General features: G+C 37.7%; 1 protein-coding gene across 3 annotated transcripts in view; it reads left to right on the top strand.

Moving 5' to 3' along the window:
- The window catches only part of FAM126B (family with sequence similarity 126 member B), a 36751-nt gene extending 21119 nt beyond the window's left edge, over positions 1–15632 (top strand). For 2 of the 3 annotated variants that reach the window (XM_041403299.1, XM_041403300.1), the window contains 3 exons: positions 1377–1536; positions 2709–2876; positions 7767–15632. In XM_041403299.1, the coding sequence (XP_041259233.1) occupies positions 1377–1536; positions 2709–2876; positions 7767–8371 (933 nt within the window). In that variant the 3' untranslated portion in view covers positions 8372–15632. The remainder of the gene's footprint in view (positions 1–1376; positions 1537–2708; positions 2877–7766) is intronic. The other variant, XM_041403301.1, reaches the window with a different exon arrangement.
- The last annotated feature ends 104 nt before the right edge of the window (positions 15633–15736 follow it).

Here is a 15736-nt window from a genome sequence, read left to right on the forward strand (position 1 = left end):
GACTTGGCTTACCAAGTCTGAGTTGTGCTGTGTGTTTGTTTTCCTGCCTTTTCGTGCTGGATTAGACATCGTGAGCAAGTGCTTTTCCAACCTGAAAGATCATGGTTTTGAGGGTGTTTTTGTCAGACAAGGACTGTGACTCATTCAGACTGGTTGTTTAGATTGTTTCAAAGATTTACTGTTGCATTGATTTTTATCTCCATATGGTTTTCCTCAGTCCCCAGAAGTACAGTTTGTGCTGCTAGAAAGGCCAGCTGTTAAAAGGTTCAACACGCAGAAATGCTCTGTCACGATTCCTGTCATGCTGCAGAAGTCGTTTGCTATGAATTTTTAGTTGTTTTTTTTTTCCTGTTTTGTTTTTTTTTCATACTAACAAGGGTATCTATTCAAAAAAGATAGCAGCTCCAGTGGGTAGAAAATTTTGGAAAATCAAGGTGTGTTCATTTTATGGGTTGTGATTTTGGGGGAGATTTTGAAGCTTTAAGTAACACTGTGTGTGCATCAGCTTTGTTATTGTTGAATATTGTACATGCCATAGAGAACCAGTTTGCTTTTCTGGAACTGGTACACAAGTTCACTTTTGTTGAACAATTTACTTGTAAAGTAAGTGGCATTACTGAATGTTGGTTTTGTCTTTTTTAAAGTAAACCTCTAATCCCAAAGGCATTTTATGAGAAACTTAAAGAAACAATTAAAACATCAAAGCCAAAAAAAGTCACTTGTTCTCCTCAAAACTGCAAAACATAACTTCTGACTTTATAATAGGCTGTTACACTCATCTTTATGAAACCTATTTTTAATTGTATTTTAATGACTTGATGTTCGTTGCTAAGGTTGCAATTTGTTTTTTCCCCTAAATAAATCTTGCAAGTACTTGCAGTCTAATCCTCTTGGTTAGGTTCTGTTGGGCTTGTTTTTAGGGAAGAGTGGGGAGTGGTATGGGGAAAGGTGTGGTGGAAATCAGCCCTGTCCCCCCGTGCACAAGGCTGTTTGCATTGGCTTGGGCTGTGGCTTAGTTTTATTGACACCCTTGTCATAAAACATAAATGGTATTTGCCTTGTCATATTGCAGTCTCTTGGATGGAGACCTTCCTGTATGTGTTGTTAACGTCTGTCACTACAGATGGCAAAGATAGAACAAAATTAATTACCTCAAAAAAATGGAGAAAATTAACTCTGGTTTTGCAAATAGGTTTGTGATGAGTTTTTCCATGTAATCAACCTTGAATCCTGGGCATGGGGTCTTCCATCTTGAGGGGAATCTGGCATAATTACCAATTCTTACTTGTTCTCCTTTCTGTATCTGGCAGGAGATCCAATATTGCCGTTAGTGCAGTCAAGGACAGTAGTAGTACAGCATCTTACTTTTGTCTTAGGTTGCAAATGCCATGAAGAATTCGCTGCCTTTTGATGCTCCTGATGCATCACAAGAAGGCCAGAAGGTACTGAAAGTAGAAGTTACTCCAACAGTTCCAAGAATTTCTCGGAGTGCTATTACAACAGCTTCTATCCGTCGTCATCGCTGGAGGAGAGAAGGTGAGCTTTCTCTGCCAGGAGCACATCTCACAATGTAATCATCATATCACTGTAATCTGGCTTCTGAGTTTGAATGTTTACAGAACACTGGGGGGGGCTTTTTGTTTGTTTGTTTTTAAAAGTGATACTCCATAGTAGTATATAATATTTTACATCTTCAGAGCACTGCACGAACATGAATATTTGGATGTTTGTTTTGGTTTTGATTTTGTTATAAACTGTGAGGTAGATGAGGAAATGGAGAAACTGGAAAATGTTTAATGATACTTCTTTTTTCTCCATGTAACACTGTGAAATTTTAGGGGTAAAGCGTGACTTAGAATTTGAGTTCTTTGTTTAATCTGCACTAAAACTCAACTGCTTCCCATCGTAAATAGCTCAGGGAATGAATGCTAACATCTAGACCTTAATAGGATTCCAGCTGCCTAAAGCTACTGATGGCAGTGGGAGAGCGACAAACTCAACATCACACCTATGACCCAGTTTACTGGGGAGCTATAAAATAGGTTTGGATAGTTTAGAATTAGTCTTTCCTCAGTGAGTACTTGCATCATATGGAAGTGTGCTTGACTGAATGAAGGAAAAAAAGAAGTAGTGATCTTTACCTTGATGCGATGACATCTTCAGTGTAGGCGTAGCAAAAACCTTGCTTTGAAATCAATTTGTCTACTTTTAAAGCTTTGTTACTCCATGTATAAAATATTAGCTTTAAAAAGCTGCATAAATCAATGAAGGTAAAAAGAGAATAGCATAAGAATCAACTGAGAGTAAAAAGTCTGAAAACAGGAATTGCATATTTTCCTGTGATACGTTTCTTTCCCCTTTTATTTTTTATTCTTCTTCTTGGTCACATGCAAGTGGATTTGATGACCTCTGGTCTTCAGCTGAATCAGGATGTCCAGGACAAGAAGTAGCTGTCTCCTGTTTTCAGGACTCTGAATTGTGTTTGTCTTCACTGTAGTTATATTCAGCCATTCTCTTCATTTGCTGGTCTCTGGTCTACAGTACAGCCCACCTGTCCCTTTCTGTGGATGTTCTCACCACTTCTAACGACGCATGGGCAGTGTTTTGTGTTTGTTACGTGTCCGCATAAACTTTCTATTTTCCCTGCCTGGGTTGGAATGCCAAGAAAGGAATAGAAAAGCACTAAAATGTTATATGTTGAATCCCAGATGGCTTTGACTTCTCAATCGAGGCTGACTCAAGCATTCCTGGCTCACCGATCCAACACGGCTCCACAGACCTAGGGATCAAACGTGAGCAAGAGGGGGAGGTGCTGATGCGCAGGACCCCTGAGCATGGCTTCCCGGAGCCCGCCTTGGCAGCAGCCACAACAGAGGGTAGGACAGAGATGAGGAGGCAGAAGTCAGTGAGGCAGTTGCTGGAGGAGGATCCTGGCTCCCTATCCCCAAGCAGAACTTCTTTCCATTCTAGTGTGTGTTTCCGCTATCCCAGGGTGTATTAGCTTTCTTTGCAATACACACATCCCCTATATACCTAACATCAGGTCAGGAACTACCTTTTGTTATCGTGTGGGCTGGCCTGGGGCTTGCATCTGTGTGGTGAAACACTGCTTGGCATGGCACAAACAACAACAACAACAAAAAAGACAGGGGTAATATCCAAGAGCTTTGGGATTACTTGGAAACTCTCTGTTACTGAGCATGTTTAATCTGATATTAAGAAGAAAAAATATGCACCAGATGAACATGAATCTAGCACTGAAAAGTAGACAGTACAGAATATGAATGGATTTGGCTCCATTTTAGTTAACATAGTGTCTTATTAGTATGCAGTTTTTAAATTTTCAAAAATGAAGTCTCCTGTTGCCATTAAAAGTCAAGCTTATCTAAAACAGGGATACAATTACTGATGTTTTATTTGCCAGTCATCCTTTCATTGACAAGTCATACATGTACAACTCATTTAGAACTGGCTGCTCTACAAGCACCAAAAAAGTGCTTGTGTTATCAGGAAGAAATGAGGTTGTCATGTTTCTAAAAACTTTAGAAACAATTACTGCTTGCTTTCTCAGTTGTGCTGTCCACACAAATGCTGTAGGGCTTCAGAGGTCTGCTTGGCAGCCAAGAATAGCAGATAGAGTAGGTGGTAGAATTTTATTTAAGTTCATCTACTTTTGAGTAAAGAGGATTTCCTTGATGAAAGACATAGTTTCAGGTACTGAACTTGAATCATGATTTCTCCTCAGAGATGAGATTTAATTTCTTACAGATTTATCTGAACGTATTTTCAAGTACTCTCCTATCTTAAGCCTTCTTCTGTATGTAAACTTCGGTGTTTCCAGCCTCTGTAAGGACATTAGTTGATCATAAATAAGATTTATTTGCACATTCAGATATGAGCTACATTTGTTCTTCAGATTTGTTTTTCACAAATCTGGAAACAGTCTGGAGAATTTGGAGACTTAATTGTAGAGCCACAGAGGCATTACACTTAAACAAAGTTGCTGTCCAGCAATAATTAAGATCTCATGCTTCCGTAGAAGAGAGGGGCATAAAAATATTTAGTGCGGGTTTTTAATCTACTTGGTGCATTATGAATTTGAGCATGCTCAGTAAATGATCCTGTCTTCTCTTAAATTCACTTTTCACTTGATCTTACTCCGTTTTATAACTCTTTGCATGTGCATGACGTGAAGGATATAGAGAAGTCCTGAGCTGCAGAGAACCTTCTGGACAGACAGGAAGTGGGAAGAGAAGTTGATAAAAATTACGCATTTTAGTCTTGTTTGAAGCCATTGATATAATTTGGCATATTGCTGGATAAGGCATCATTCCACATTCTCTGCTTAAATACAAATGGATTGAATACCATTTACTTCTGTAACATTAGCAATGTATAATTACATTCTTGATCAAACTGAGTTTTTCAGGTGATAGCATCTGGGAGAATGCCAAGGAAAGGAGTTTGCCTTGATTATAAACATCAAATTGCGGGTGTATATCCAGGGGTCTGTTTGTTTTCTGATGCTGATTTCACAGAAAGCTTCAGCCAGAAAATTCCCTCTTACAAATACCAGTTTGATGTCAAACAGCACAAGAAGAGACTGATCACTTCTAGTGACTTTTCAGTCTTCAGTTATAGGAAGGATAAACATGCTAAAAGTAATTTTAAAAAGGTCTATAAAACCCCTTCTTCAGATCAGTGTTTTGACCCCTTAAGTAGAAAAAGACAAGACTTCAAGAATGACTCAGTAATGCAGTGCAAGCTATTCTGCTTCTGGGTGATTGCAGCTGCAGTTCTGTGCACTATTTTGGGTCAGTGGAGAACACTAAGTCTGTGTCTAAAGTACTAGTTGTGTACATGCACAAATAGCAAATTATTTGAGGACAGATTTATTCTGATAAGGAACAGTGAGATTCCTGAATACACACTGTAGTGTAATGGATATGATTTCTATTGGGTTGCACTGTCTCTTTCTCTTTTGGCCTTAAAATAAAGTTTACTTGGAAGGGAGTAGATTTTTAGATTTTATTTCCTTTTGAAATTGTCTTATTGATCTATTGGAACATAAACAAAACCAAAAACAAACAAAGAAAAAAAAAAAAAAAAAAAAAAAAAAAAAAAAAAAAAAAAAAAAAATTAAAAAAAAAAAAAAAAAAGAAAACTTCATTGTTACATCATCCTGTTTTCCTTCCCAGAGTATGTAAGGACTCAAACATGTTTTATTATTTCTGAGGACAGTTTTTAGAGGAAAAATAAGATGTATTAGGAAAAGAATGTGTTTGCTGAATTACTTTAATCCCATTGGGAACTTCTGTAGGTATGTGGGTCTGACTAGATAGAAACTCTCTTGCATGTTGTCTTCTCTATCTTCTTCATTTTTGAGCACTGCTGAGCAGCTTGGGCCTTTGTATAGTTGCAGCATCCAAAAGCTTGCAACAACCCCTCTCAGTCTTATCTTTAAATCCTATGCATAAAATGCCACTTTTTCAGTGTGACTGCTTCACAGTCCCTGAATAGCACATGTGCTTCAGCATCCTGTTACTCAGCAATGCTTTAACATAAACTTTGAAAACTACTGATGTTCTTGTAATAATAAAAATCTTAGCAGTGTTGTCTGGAGACACCTTCTTATAAGTTCCACACCTTTCTATTGAATAAGAAGGGCTTGAGAGGGGGCTTCAGCTGCTTCTCTTGCTGCTTGTAACTGAACATGCTTTCATCCAGCTTTGCATGTTATATAAAGAAACATAAATGTTGGTTAATTGAAAAAGTGGTCTTGCTTTTGGTATGTTCCAGTAATGTCTGATTTTTATCAGTACCTTTGATTGTGTGTGGGAAGGTTGGAGGGGGGAATGTCAGGTGGATTGTGGATAAAATATATCACTGTCTAGTGTAAGAAAAGACAGGTATGTGTCAAGGAGAAGAGGAAGGCCTAGTTTTACAAAACAGGGTGATCAGGAAGTGGGGAAGGTACGTGCATTTTAAATATGGTTACAGGAAGTTACAGCAAGTAATGCACCCTTCGTTTTAATAATTGCTCTGGGAACCTAAGGACCCTCTTTTTCTGAGGCAAAAGGTTTAATCAAGGAAGGAAGACTGCAGTAACATAACTATATTATTTTTCTGCTTCTGTGAGGCCAGTGAGTCCAACAGAACTATTGAAAACTACAGAATCATCTCTCATTGCATTGTTTTGAGAGAGGCTGAGAGTGGTTTGATTTGGAGATATCTAAATCTCATTTGTAAGCTGATACATAGCAATGGTAATTCCAAGGCAAAGTTTCCAGAAAAGCAGTAAATGCAGAGCAGAGTAATGAAACCTCCCTGTAAAGTTTTGGGTTTGCATTACAGCTCAGAAATGTGAAATGGGATCAGGCTGCATTCCTGCTACACAGAGGTGGCAACACCACCAAAAGCTTTCTGTCTCTTCTGTTTGCCACGATATAAAATGCACCTTAGCTAACACTCAGCATGAGAGGATGAACTTCCACTCAAATGTCAGACTCACTCAGATACTTGCAACCATGTTTTTCCCATTCTGCAAAAAATATTTAAACGTATTTGCTTGGCAGCAAGCTGTGTTCAATAATCTTAACAGTAGAGCATTACAGTGACTTTAGCTGGGCTGGATCTGTATTTCTCCAAATAATCACACTCTACAGCTTTTACAAAGAAAAGCAAAATTTTTCATCATGTTAGCAAAAAGCCTTTTTTGCTAACATGGTGAAAATTTATGCCTTTTTCTCACTGAAATGAGATACATGGAGCAAAACTGTTGCTCCATTTTAGTTTTGAAATTTGAATGCTCCTCAGTTTTCGAACTTCTGAGAACTTGGAGCTTAGATAAAGGCTGGAATAAGATTGAAAGATAAAAAGTATTTGTGTGCAGCTCTAATCATATTATAAGCCTAAAAATAAGGATTTAAGAAATAATATTGTAATGATTTTATTTTCCTTTTAGATTCCAGTCAAAAGCACAGTGCCTCTTCTATAGCATAAAGTGTTTCAGAGATTTAATTCCTCTTAATGCAAGGGTTGCCTTTTTTTTTTCTCTCTGAAAAATGTAGATGTTGAGATAAAAGCAAATATGGTAGAAACACCTAGATGGGATTGCTGTAAATTCAAGGAGGATTGAATTTTGGAGAAGAGAGAACTAGGAATTAGGTTAATCTCCAATAGGAAGTGTGGTCACGTTGTTCACAGTGAGAGCTACGCACAAGAGAAGCCTTCTACCCCTGTTGGAACATTGTGATTGTTAGCCTAGGAAGTGGCCTAATTCTGAAGCTTACTTAGCACTCACCAGAGCTTACTCTGACTGAAAGAGATCCTTTGATCTTGCCTCAAAATAGGATAAAAATAGTCTGAAAGGGTGCTGGTTTTGTTTTAGTTTGTTTTTCTTAACAGCATGTAGTAGGAGAATGGGTAGTAGTATCTGCACACCAAGCTAAAACATTAGCCAAATGAGGCCTAATTCTTGTTTATAGACAAAGTTTGGGACCAATATTCTGACTGAAGAAAGTATTACAGATGAAAGGCCAATAAAGCTCAGGGAGCACTTACTGTTAGACTCTGTTATTCTGCTAATTAGGCAGGAAAATTGGCTGAAAATCCAAAAAAATTTAAGCAAGCGGAATCCAAGTGGATTAGCAAATGAGGTTTGTTTTGACGTTCTGTGCACATCTTTGTCTTAATGTAACTTGAATGCATTCTCTGTTTTCTGATTGGTTTGGGGATTTTTTTGGTTGCTTCTTTTTTTTTAATAGATACTGAAGGTGTAAATGGAAGAGAGGAGTCTGTAAACCTTAATGATGCTGATGAAGGATTTTCATCGGGAGCTTCCCTCAGCAGCCAGCCAGCTGGGACCAAACCTGTATCCTCTGTATCCCAGAAGAGCAGCTTAAGGAAAACAGCAAGCGGGCGTTCCGCTAAGGAGAAGGAAACCTCTTCTGCAGCAAAATCCAATGAGAGCCCTCGGGATTCAGTAGCTCGAAAGCAGTACACGCACCAATCCTCTGACCTGGATGGAGATATAATTGAGATGACACCTACTAAGAAACACCTCAGCCTGCCTGCTGGGCAGGTGGTGCCAAAAGCCAACAGTTTGGGCCTGATCAGGACCGCCAGTGCTTCCTCCAGTAAATCATTTGACTATGTGAATGGCAGTCAAGCAGGCTCCAGTGTAGGAGCTGGTACAGAGGGTTTTACCAGTCTAGCAGCTGGCAACACCAATCGGTTTTCAACTATCAGCCTACAGGAGGACCGGCTAGGCCAGGCTGGGGAAGGTAAAGATCTCCTTTCCCCAGGAGCTCCCCTAACCAAGCAGTCTCGATCTCCAAGTTTCAATATGCAGCTGATATCCCAGGTGTAACTTTGACTCCCTTCCTTAGTATTCCTTCTTCTCCCTTAATCCCTGGCAAGTTCATCCTTAGGCAAAACATGAACCATCATCCCACAGTGTGAAAATACTGACTGTTGTGATCTCGTTTCATTTGGTTTAGCTATCATACTGTATTACTGAAACAGCAATAATTCTTCTCTCACCTTCATCCTCCTTCCCCCTTGTAAACATGGTAGTGAAGCAGTATATAATGTACTGTATGCCTTTTTCCATGCCTTCCTTTCTCTTTGGGTGATGTGCAATCCATCGTAGGCTGATCAGTCCCATTTCAACACTGTGAGACTGGAGACACCGGCGGAAATGGTGAATGTGATCCCTATGAGCTGATGCTTTGGCTTTGTTAAGAAATAGAAACGGGTTTGTTTTCTCGGTCTACAGTACTGCAAAGACTACTGGATCCTGACTTGTCTTTCTCAGAACCAGGAGTGCCTCAGAGATTCTAGTGTGACTTTGGACCTCTCTGAGTCTGTGCAATTAGTTCTGGGGAGGGGATTGTCATTGCTGCTCCTGGCTGCCTACAGCACTTTTTTCATTAAATGAGGGTAGTTTTTTCTTGACTGCCCCCAGTCTCTCATCCCAGAAGCTTTTGATGTTCAGCAACTGAGACATGCATATTGAGAAGCTGTATTTCCTCAGAGACAGGATTCTAGGTTGATAATGTGGGTTACAATGCACTTCTAATGGCGTTGTAGTCATTTGTAATGTTACATGTCTTCCCCTCCAGGACACAGGGTCATTCTGCATTTAGACTAGAAGTTAGATACCACCATGCTGTTAAAGCAATTTAGTTTGTAAGTGGGAAGGAAACACTGCTTCCCCAGGAAATAATGGCTAGCTCTGCTTCATTTTCGTTGTTGCTGTTTTTGCTGTGAGGTGCTGATCACCGAATTGAAAGGTGCATTCGGGTAAAGAGTATTTCTCAGGCTGCTGTCTTTTGTATCATGGCTGTTGGGACACCCCCCACCCCTTTCAGCTGCTTTCTCAATGTCCCTGAATTCAGTGATGGAGTCATTTGAGGAATCCTACAGTCCAGACAGACCATATTCTCAAGGTGCTGTCTCAGGGATAGAGACCATAGTTTGCTAGGAACACTGAAGCTTCAATGTGAAATGTTTTTCTAGCAATGCCATTTGTGAAAAGGGGTACTGACAGTCCGTGGGTTTTTTTTCCCCCCAGAAGGATCACTCTTCATTGCCTTGGTATATATAATCTTTTGAGTTCTTTTAACTCTTATTTTTGTGGATTGGCCCTACTCTAGAAAATGCAGAACTCGTGCCATTGAGCCAAGCCTCGAATGTACATGACTGCTGTGTGGGCACCGGCTGGTACTTATGTTAGAGGACGCTGCTTAGAAGCACATTTCTGGTTACTCTGGAGAATGTTTGGCATTCTCTTTCCATCTCTCTGTATCTCTTTTTGGATTGATAGAAAACGGGAAAGTTCATCCTCTCTGCTTAAGTCCTGTATGATATCCTGGAAGTTTACAAACTGTAAACCTTCAGGAAAGAGTTACAATTTTTATGTGGGCACTTTGTTTCACTGTCACTGTGAAGGATAAATGTAAGCAGTTACAAACAGCAGGCTGCCTTTGAATGATACTCTTTAAGATATTCAAAACAATGAATGACTTGGTGTGGTATTGCTGATAGTTGATTTTGGTGGGGATTTTTTTTTAAGCTTTATTTTAAATAGTTTTTTTTTAAATTTACATTAAAATTCATTAAAATATTTGAAGGTTTTTTTTGTGGTTTGATGAGTCACTTTGGTAGCCTAGTCTTCATATCATACATTCATAAAGTGAATGTAGTGGCACCTGATGTAGAAATTCAGGTAAAGAGTAAATAGACTCATCAGAAGGAAAACCTGACAGTTTCTAAATGGTAAATAATTTTTAAGGACCACCCGTCATGCACAGATGGAACTAAGGCAAAGCTGAGATGAAGCTACAAGGCTTACATTTCTGTAAAAATGTCAAAAGCTGTGTATGGTTAAAGTTTTCTTTATAAAATAAAATTTTCCTAGTGTAGACAATTGGTAAGTCATGACTGGAATACCAAGTTTATACTTTGTAGAGATATCAAAAAGGAAATTTGCTTAAATATTTGGAAAGAAAAGGTCAGGAGTGTCAGCTAATTTTCTAAGAATTACTTAATTTTAGTATTTTAAAAAGTTGTTCATTAGCAAGGTTCTCTACTTTTTATATTTGTCATTAGATGCATTCCCCCAGAAGTTTTAAGGCACTTAAATTGGCATCAGGTCAAATTTTACAATCTTTTTTTAAAAGCAATTTTTTTGTCTGGGGTCCCACACTACAAAAACTATTTCAGTAAAGTGAGATGGCTTTACTGGCTTCAGATAGAGAAGTCAAATGTACATGAGTAAATTCAAATTGTCAAAAACCTCAGTCAGACTACCTTTTAAATTATTTTTACACTTCTCATTTTGGTCATGTGCCTTTTGTTATGGTTTCATTCATTGTATTTTGGTTTGTTCTTGTGTATATATACCTACTTCCTATCAGTCTTTTTTAAAAGAGTTCAAATTTATCCCTGTAAAAAAATTTGTGGTTTCTGTGGTACATCTGTGATTTCTCAAAATTTACCCTTTTAGTGCAGTGTTTCAGTTGTGGGAGCTTGTTTTGTTGTTTTTCAGCCAAGTACTGTTGAACATTTACCTTACCAATGAAGTCATCCCAAGAATCTACAAACCAGCTGTAGTCCCAGGCTCTGCAATGCTGTGTATCATGTTTATCATTGCTGCTGCTAGATGTGTCTCAAACCATGCTAAGGTGTGGCAAGATCATAGCAAATCTTTATACACTGTGTTCAGTGCATTCCAAAGTACTGTTGCAGAAATAAAATTAGAACTGTCTGGGATATGGGTGAAGAGAATAATCTGTTGGGTTTCTGATTATAGATGCTAAATACTAAACAAAGTACAAAACATACTTAAATTTTCTGATACCTGTGATAAATGTTTAGACTTAAATCAAACCTCTTTATCCTAAATTCACTCTGCTGTCTCTTCTTTTAGAACATTTGGTACTGGAGGCACTAGATTTAGGTTTCTGCACTGTTTGAGTGCAACTGCAGCATTATAGAAGGACAAGAAGCAGAACACTATGATTTTTCCCTCCATGTGTATGCGTGCATGCACATACTTGGAATTCTTAGGTGAGGAAGGCTAGATTCTATATTCTGATGTATACGTGTACTTCAGTAGGGAAAAATGAAATGTTCCCTGATACACGTCACAATATGCTGCCATTTTGCAACTAATTTTTTCGGATTTTGTCATTTTAAGAAAATACAAAATGTTGGGATTGTGAACTCTAGGTTGATTATCCTTTTCAGAGATTTATTGTGAGCAGCTTTTTCGTTGAAAGGTGTTTGAAAGGTGAACCATATTTTCATTTGACAGAGAGCAAAGTGACGAAGTAAAAATGCCTATTAAAATTAATGTTGCAAGATGACCGTTTCAATTTCTGTATTATCCCTTTGGTTTTCATTTGGAAAATTTCATAAAATGGACACTTTGGTATCACTGTCCATTTTTCTTTGAACACCCTTTCTGATGTGAATTTGAAGTTTTTTAACAGCATACTTCATTCTGTAATGCTGAACATCATGTTGCAGCCAGTAAGCATTAGATCTAGTATTTGTAGTTTGCAAGTGTGTTGGTCTTAAATGCATTTCCAACATACTCCTGCTAGCTTTAACGTAATTAAAGTCATCAATATAGTGAGAAAAAAAAAAAAAAGACATGTTTTCTGACAAAGTATTTATTTGCACTACTTATGAATACTGGAGTTTACTGGGACAGGGTTTTTTCTCACCGTGTGAGGTTTACTTGTGTGTGAGTAGGTGCATACATTTGTCACGTGTTGACAATCAATTGCCTCAACTGTGTGTATACTGTATGTAAATAGGAACGTATTTTTCAAGATTAAGGGGGAAAGCTGCATCTTACTGGTGGTAAAGCTACTCTGCAGTAAGGTGACCCCAACTCTGCTTTTTGTCTTCAGATACTATGTGGTTTGTTTTACTTCTTTGATGAAGTTTATTAGTGTTCTTGGAAAATTGTAGCTCCAGGGAAATTTTCCTCAATATTTAATGTATAACATGTTCAGAGAATTATATTTTGAAAAATTAATTTTGGAATAGATAATTCTATGCTATGGCTGTATTTTAACCTAAGAGTTTGAACTTGTCCTATTTTATCATGAACCAATGGCTATCTCCTGTAAGTGTTCAGCATTTTAACTTTGGTCACAAACCAGACATTTTTGTTTATCTTGGCTTACAAATTTAAATTCATTTGAAGACTAAGAGAGAATCAAGAATAACTTTTTGAATAAAATCATAAAAACCAAGCTGTACAGTATAGGTACTATGCTCATAATCCTAGAGGAGGTGGGGAAAATACAATGGAATATGTTTGAATGAAACATATGTACTGCACACAAAAAAAATTACTTTGATGTTAGTAGATCTAATAATCTCATCCTTAAATTCTCTCACTGCCAAAGATATTGCTACCTTGGCATGTTTAATATAACATTAAAGCCATCAGCTAGGTGTCATTTGTAACAAGCATTTATATCACAGGAATAGTTTTCATCAGAAGAGTAAATGTACCTCTTTTATTTCAGTTTCTTGTTTAGGATAATTGCAGGACTAAAGTTGCAAAATATCACTCCTTTTCAAGCATGCTAAGCAAACAAGCCAGATCCTCTGTACTTGCATCACATTCTCGATTTATATAATTTTTTATATTTTATATTCAGTATTTTAAATGCTATTTGTTTCTAGCATATGGGCCTTAATCTGTTCATTATTTTTGTTTTTTCCTCACTGGCACTTGGATAAACTTTGCTGTTGAAAGGTTTTCTGTAGGTGATTTGGGGTAGTAAATACACCCATAAATGGGTGTTATGTTAATGAATACATGTATCAGTCTGTCAAAATTTCTGTCATGACCAGCTGAAGAGACAAAATACTTGCCTGCCTCTTGCACAGTGGTGGAAGATGATGGTGAGCTGTGAGCAACTTGGTTTGTTCCTGAAAACAATAAGTAGATTTTGCAAGACTGATACTTACAAGGTTTTCCATATAGTCATTATGAAATTTTATTTAAAATAAATATTGGAACAAGATTTAAAAACAACTGCCAACCATTTTAGATAAACTTGCCTGGTAAGTTTGTCAAGTGTCAAGGCCTGTGATATTAAAAGTTTAGAAGAAAGCTGTGCAAGTTTCAAGGGTACCTTACAGTTTCAAGGGTACCTTACAGAAAAGGATTAAGTAAAAATCTGTCCCATTTTAATAATCTGTATTTGAGATTTAATGAAAAAAATATTTTGTTTCTATGCTTTTACTTATTTTTCTCTGTGCTATACCTCTCCCTGTTTGTTTTTTTTTTAAACTGTGTTGATCAGATTTTACCAAAGGTGGTATCTGAGGGACCAACTGAATTAAAAAATGGCTCCATGTATTATCCCTTCTATCATAAAGGATTCCTAAGGTTTTCCTGTGAGGAGCTTGGTGGGAACAGATGTATATTAAAGCTTTGTATCCATACAGTAAAACGTTGCCCTACATTTTAGCTTGTGCATGACGAGCAGAGTGATGAGATCAACTTTTACTGAGCAGCCCCTTGGGTGTGAGCTCCCAGTGTTCTATAGCCTATAAGATTTAAGGGGTTTAAGAGAAGACTGTCTTTGCATTCTGATACAACTTTTTAATGAGAGATTAATAATCTATTCAGGAGTCAAAATTTAAATTGCTTTAAAATGTGGTTTGGAATTCTCACAGGTTTTGATTTTCGAGGGTAAAATGGTCAGGGGGAGATTTCTGTTTAGAAGTATCTGCTGGTAAAGTGTCTCTATGGTGCTTTGTCATGGAAACTTCTCACAAATCAGTAGTGAATCCTATGTGTTTGAGTCCTCATCCTCCCCAGAACTGCTCACGAAACAGAAAAAGTAGAGCAACTTTTTACCTTTAGTTCTAAACCAAGTACTTGGGAGTAACAGAAATACTGGCTATTGACACTGTTCTTTCTGTTTAGACAGTTACTGTGGTTGTGCTAGAATTTCATGTTATTAGTTTATGAAAAATGCAAGTAGTAAAAACTTCGTGGCTTCAAGTATACAGTAGATGTGAGTTAACAATCACTCAGGATAAATCAACATGTCAAAATATTAATAGATTCCTAGTACTGGGGTGTGTGGTGTGTGTGTGTGTGTGTCAGTGTTCAACGATTACTTCTGTTTTCTTGCACATAGTACATTCTTTAGGGGTGGATATTAGCTGGTTATTTGTGGACAAATACCATATGATTAAATAAAACAGAGTCATTTAACACTTTTTCATATTGAAGATTCCAGGAAAAAGCTAATAAAGATTTTTAATAATTAGCTACTCTTAATACATTTTAGATTTACTATGGTAGCTTTTATTTGCTATTAGAAGACCCAAACAACTAAATTGATAAATACCCCATGCTGCATTTTTTAAATTTGTAATTCCTGTACTTGACAATGAGTTTTTTGATCTGTTTTTGTCCCTGTAAGAATACAGGACTTGCTCTCAGTTTTACTAGCAAAAAGAAACATTCTGCAAGAGTTAAAAGATTATTTTCTTACTTTTTTCGTCATACCAGGTTTGTTTCTCTGAACTAAGGTTTCTGAGGATTTTTACTACTTTAGCATTATTTAATCTCATAGAAGGAGCATAAGCAGCACGTGGCCCACTTCTTGTGGGCACACGCTAGGCAAAGGACATGGCTTGGTGGTGTGAGCCCCTCTGGACCAGCATCGCCCTGCTCGCTGGTATGAGCCCCAGACGTTCGAGATTCGGTACTGGTGAAGGACTAAATCAACCAGGTTTTTAATAACCGTGACCTCTGCTGTATGATGTCCTTTAACCTGGGGACCAGGGAAAGTCTTCATTCTTAGTCCTGAAGAAGGCACGTGTTGAAGATCATGTTATTGGTGCATGTAAGCCATTATCTTAACTGTCTTACTGAGCTGGTTCATGCTGTTGATTTGTTGAAATGTGAAATGTAGTTACTATTGACTTTGTAAATACCTGCCAGAGAAGAAATATAATTATTTTAAATCATTGTAAATAGAGATGTATAAAACTCGACACAATCTGCAATGCAGAAAAAATTATATATATATATATAAATATATAAAGATGTTAAATAAATATCGTGCTGTTTCTGAACAGAAACGAATGCTTTGTGAATTGCTGGTTTTTGAAGGTGCGCTTCGGGCTGCTGCGGGCGCTGAGGGCGGTTCTCCCCGGGAGCCGTGAGGGGATCTGCCGTGAG

The sequence above is a fragment of the Onychostruthus taczanowskii genome, unplaced genomic scaffold, assembly GCF_017590055.1.
Source record: "Onychostruthus taczanowskii isolate IOZ18803 unplaced genomic scaffold, ASM1759005v1 scaffold20, whole genome shotgun sequence".
NCBI classification, from domain to species: domain Eukaryota; kingdom Metazoa; phylum Chordata; class Aves; order Passeriformes; family Passeridae; genus Onychostruthus; species Onychostruthus taczanowskii.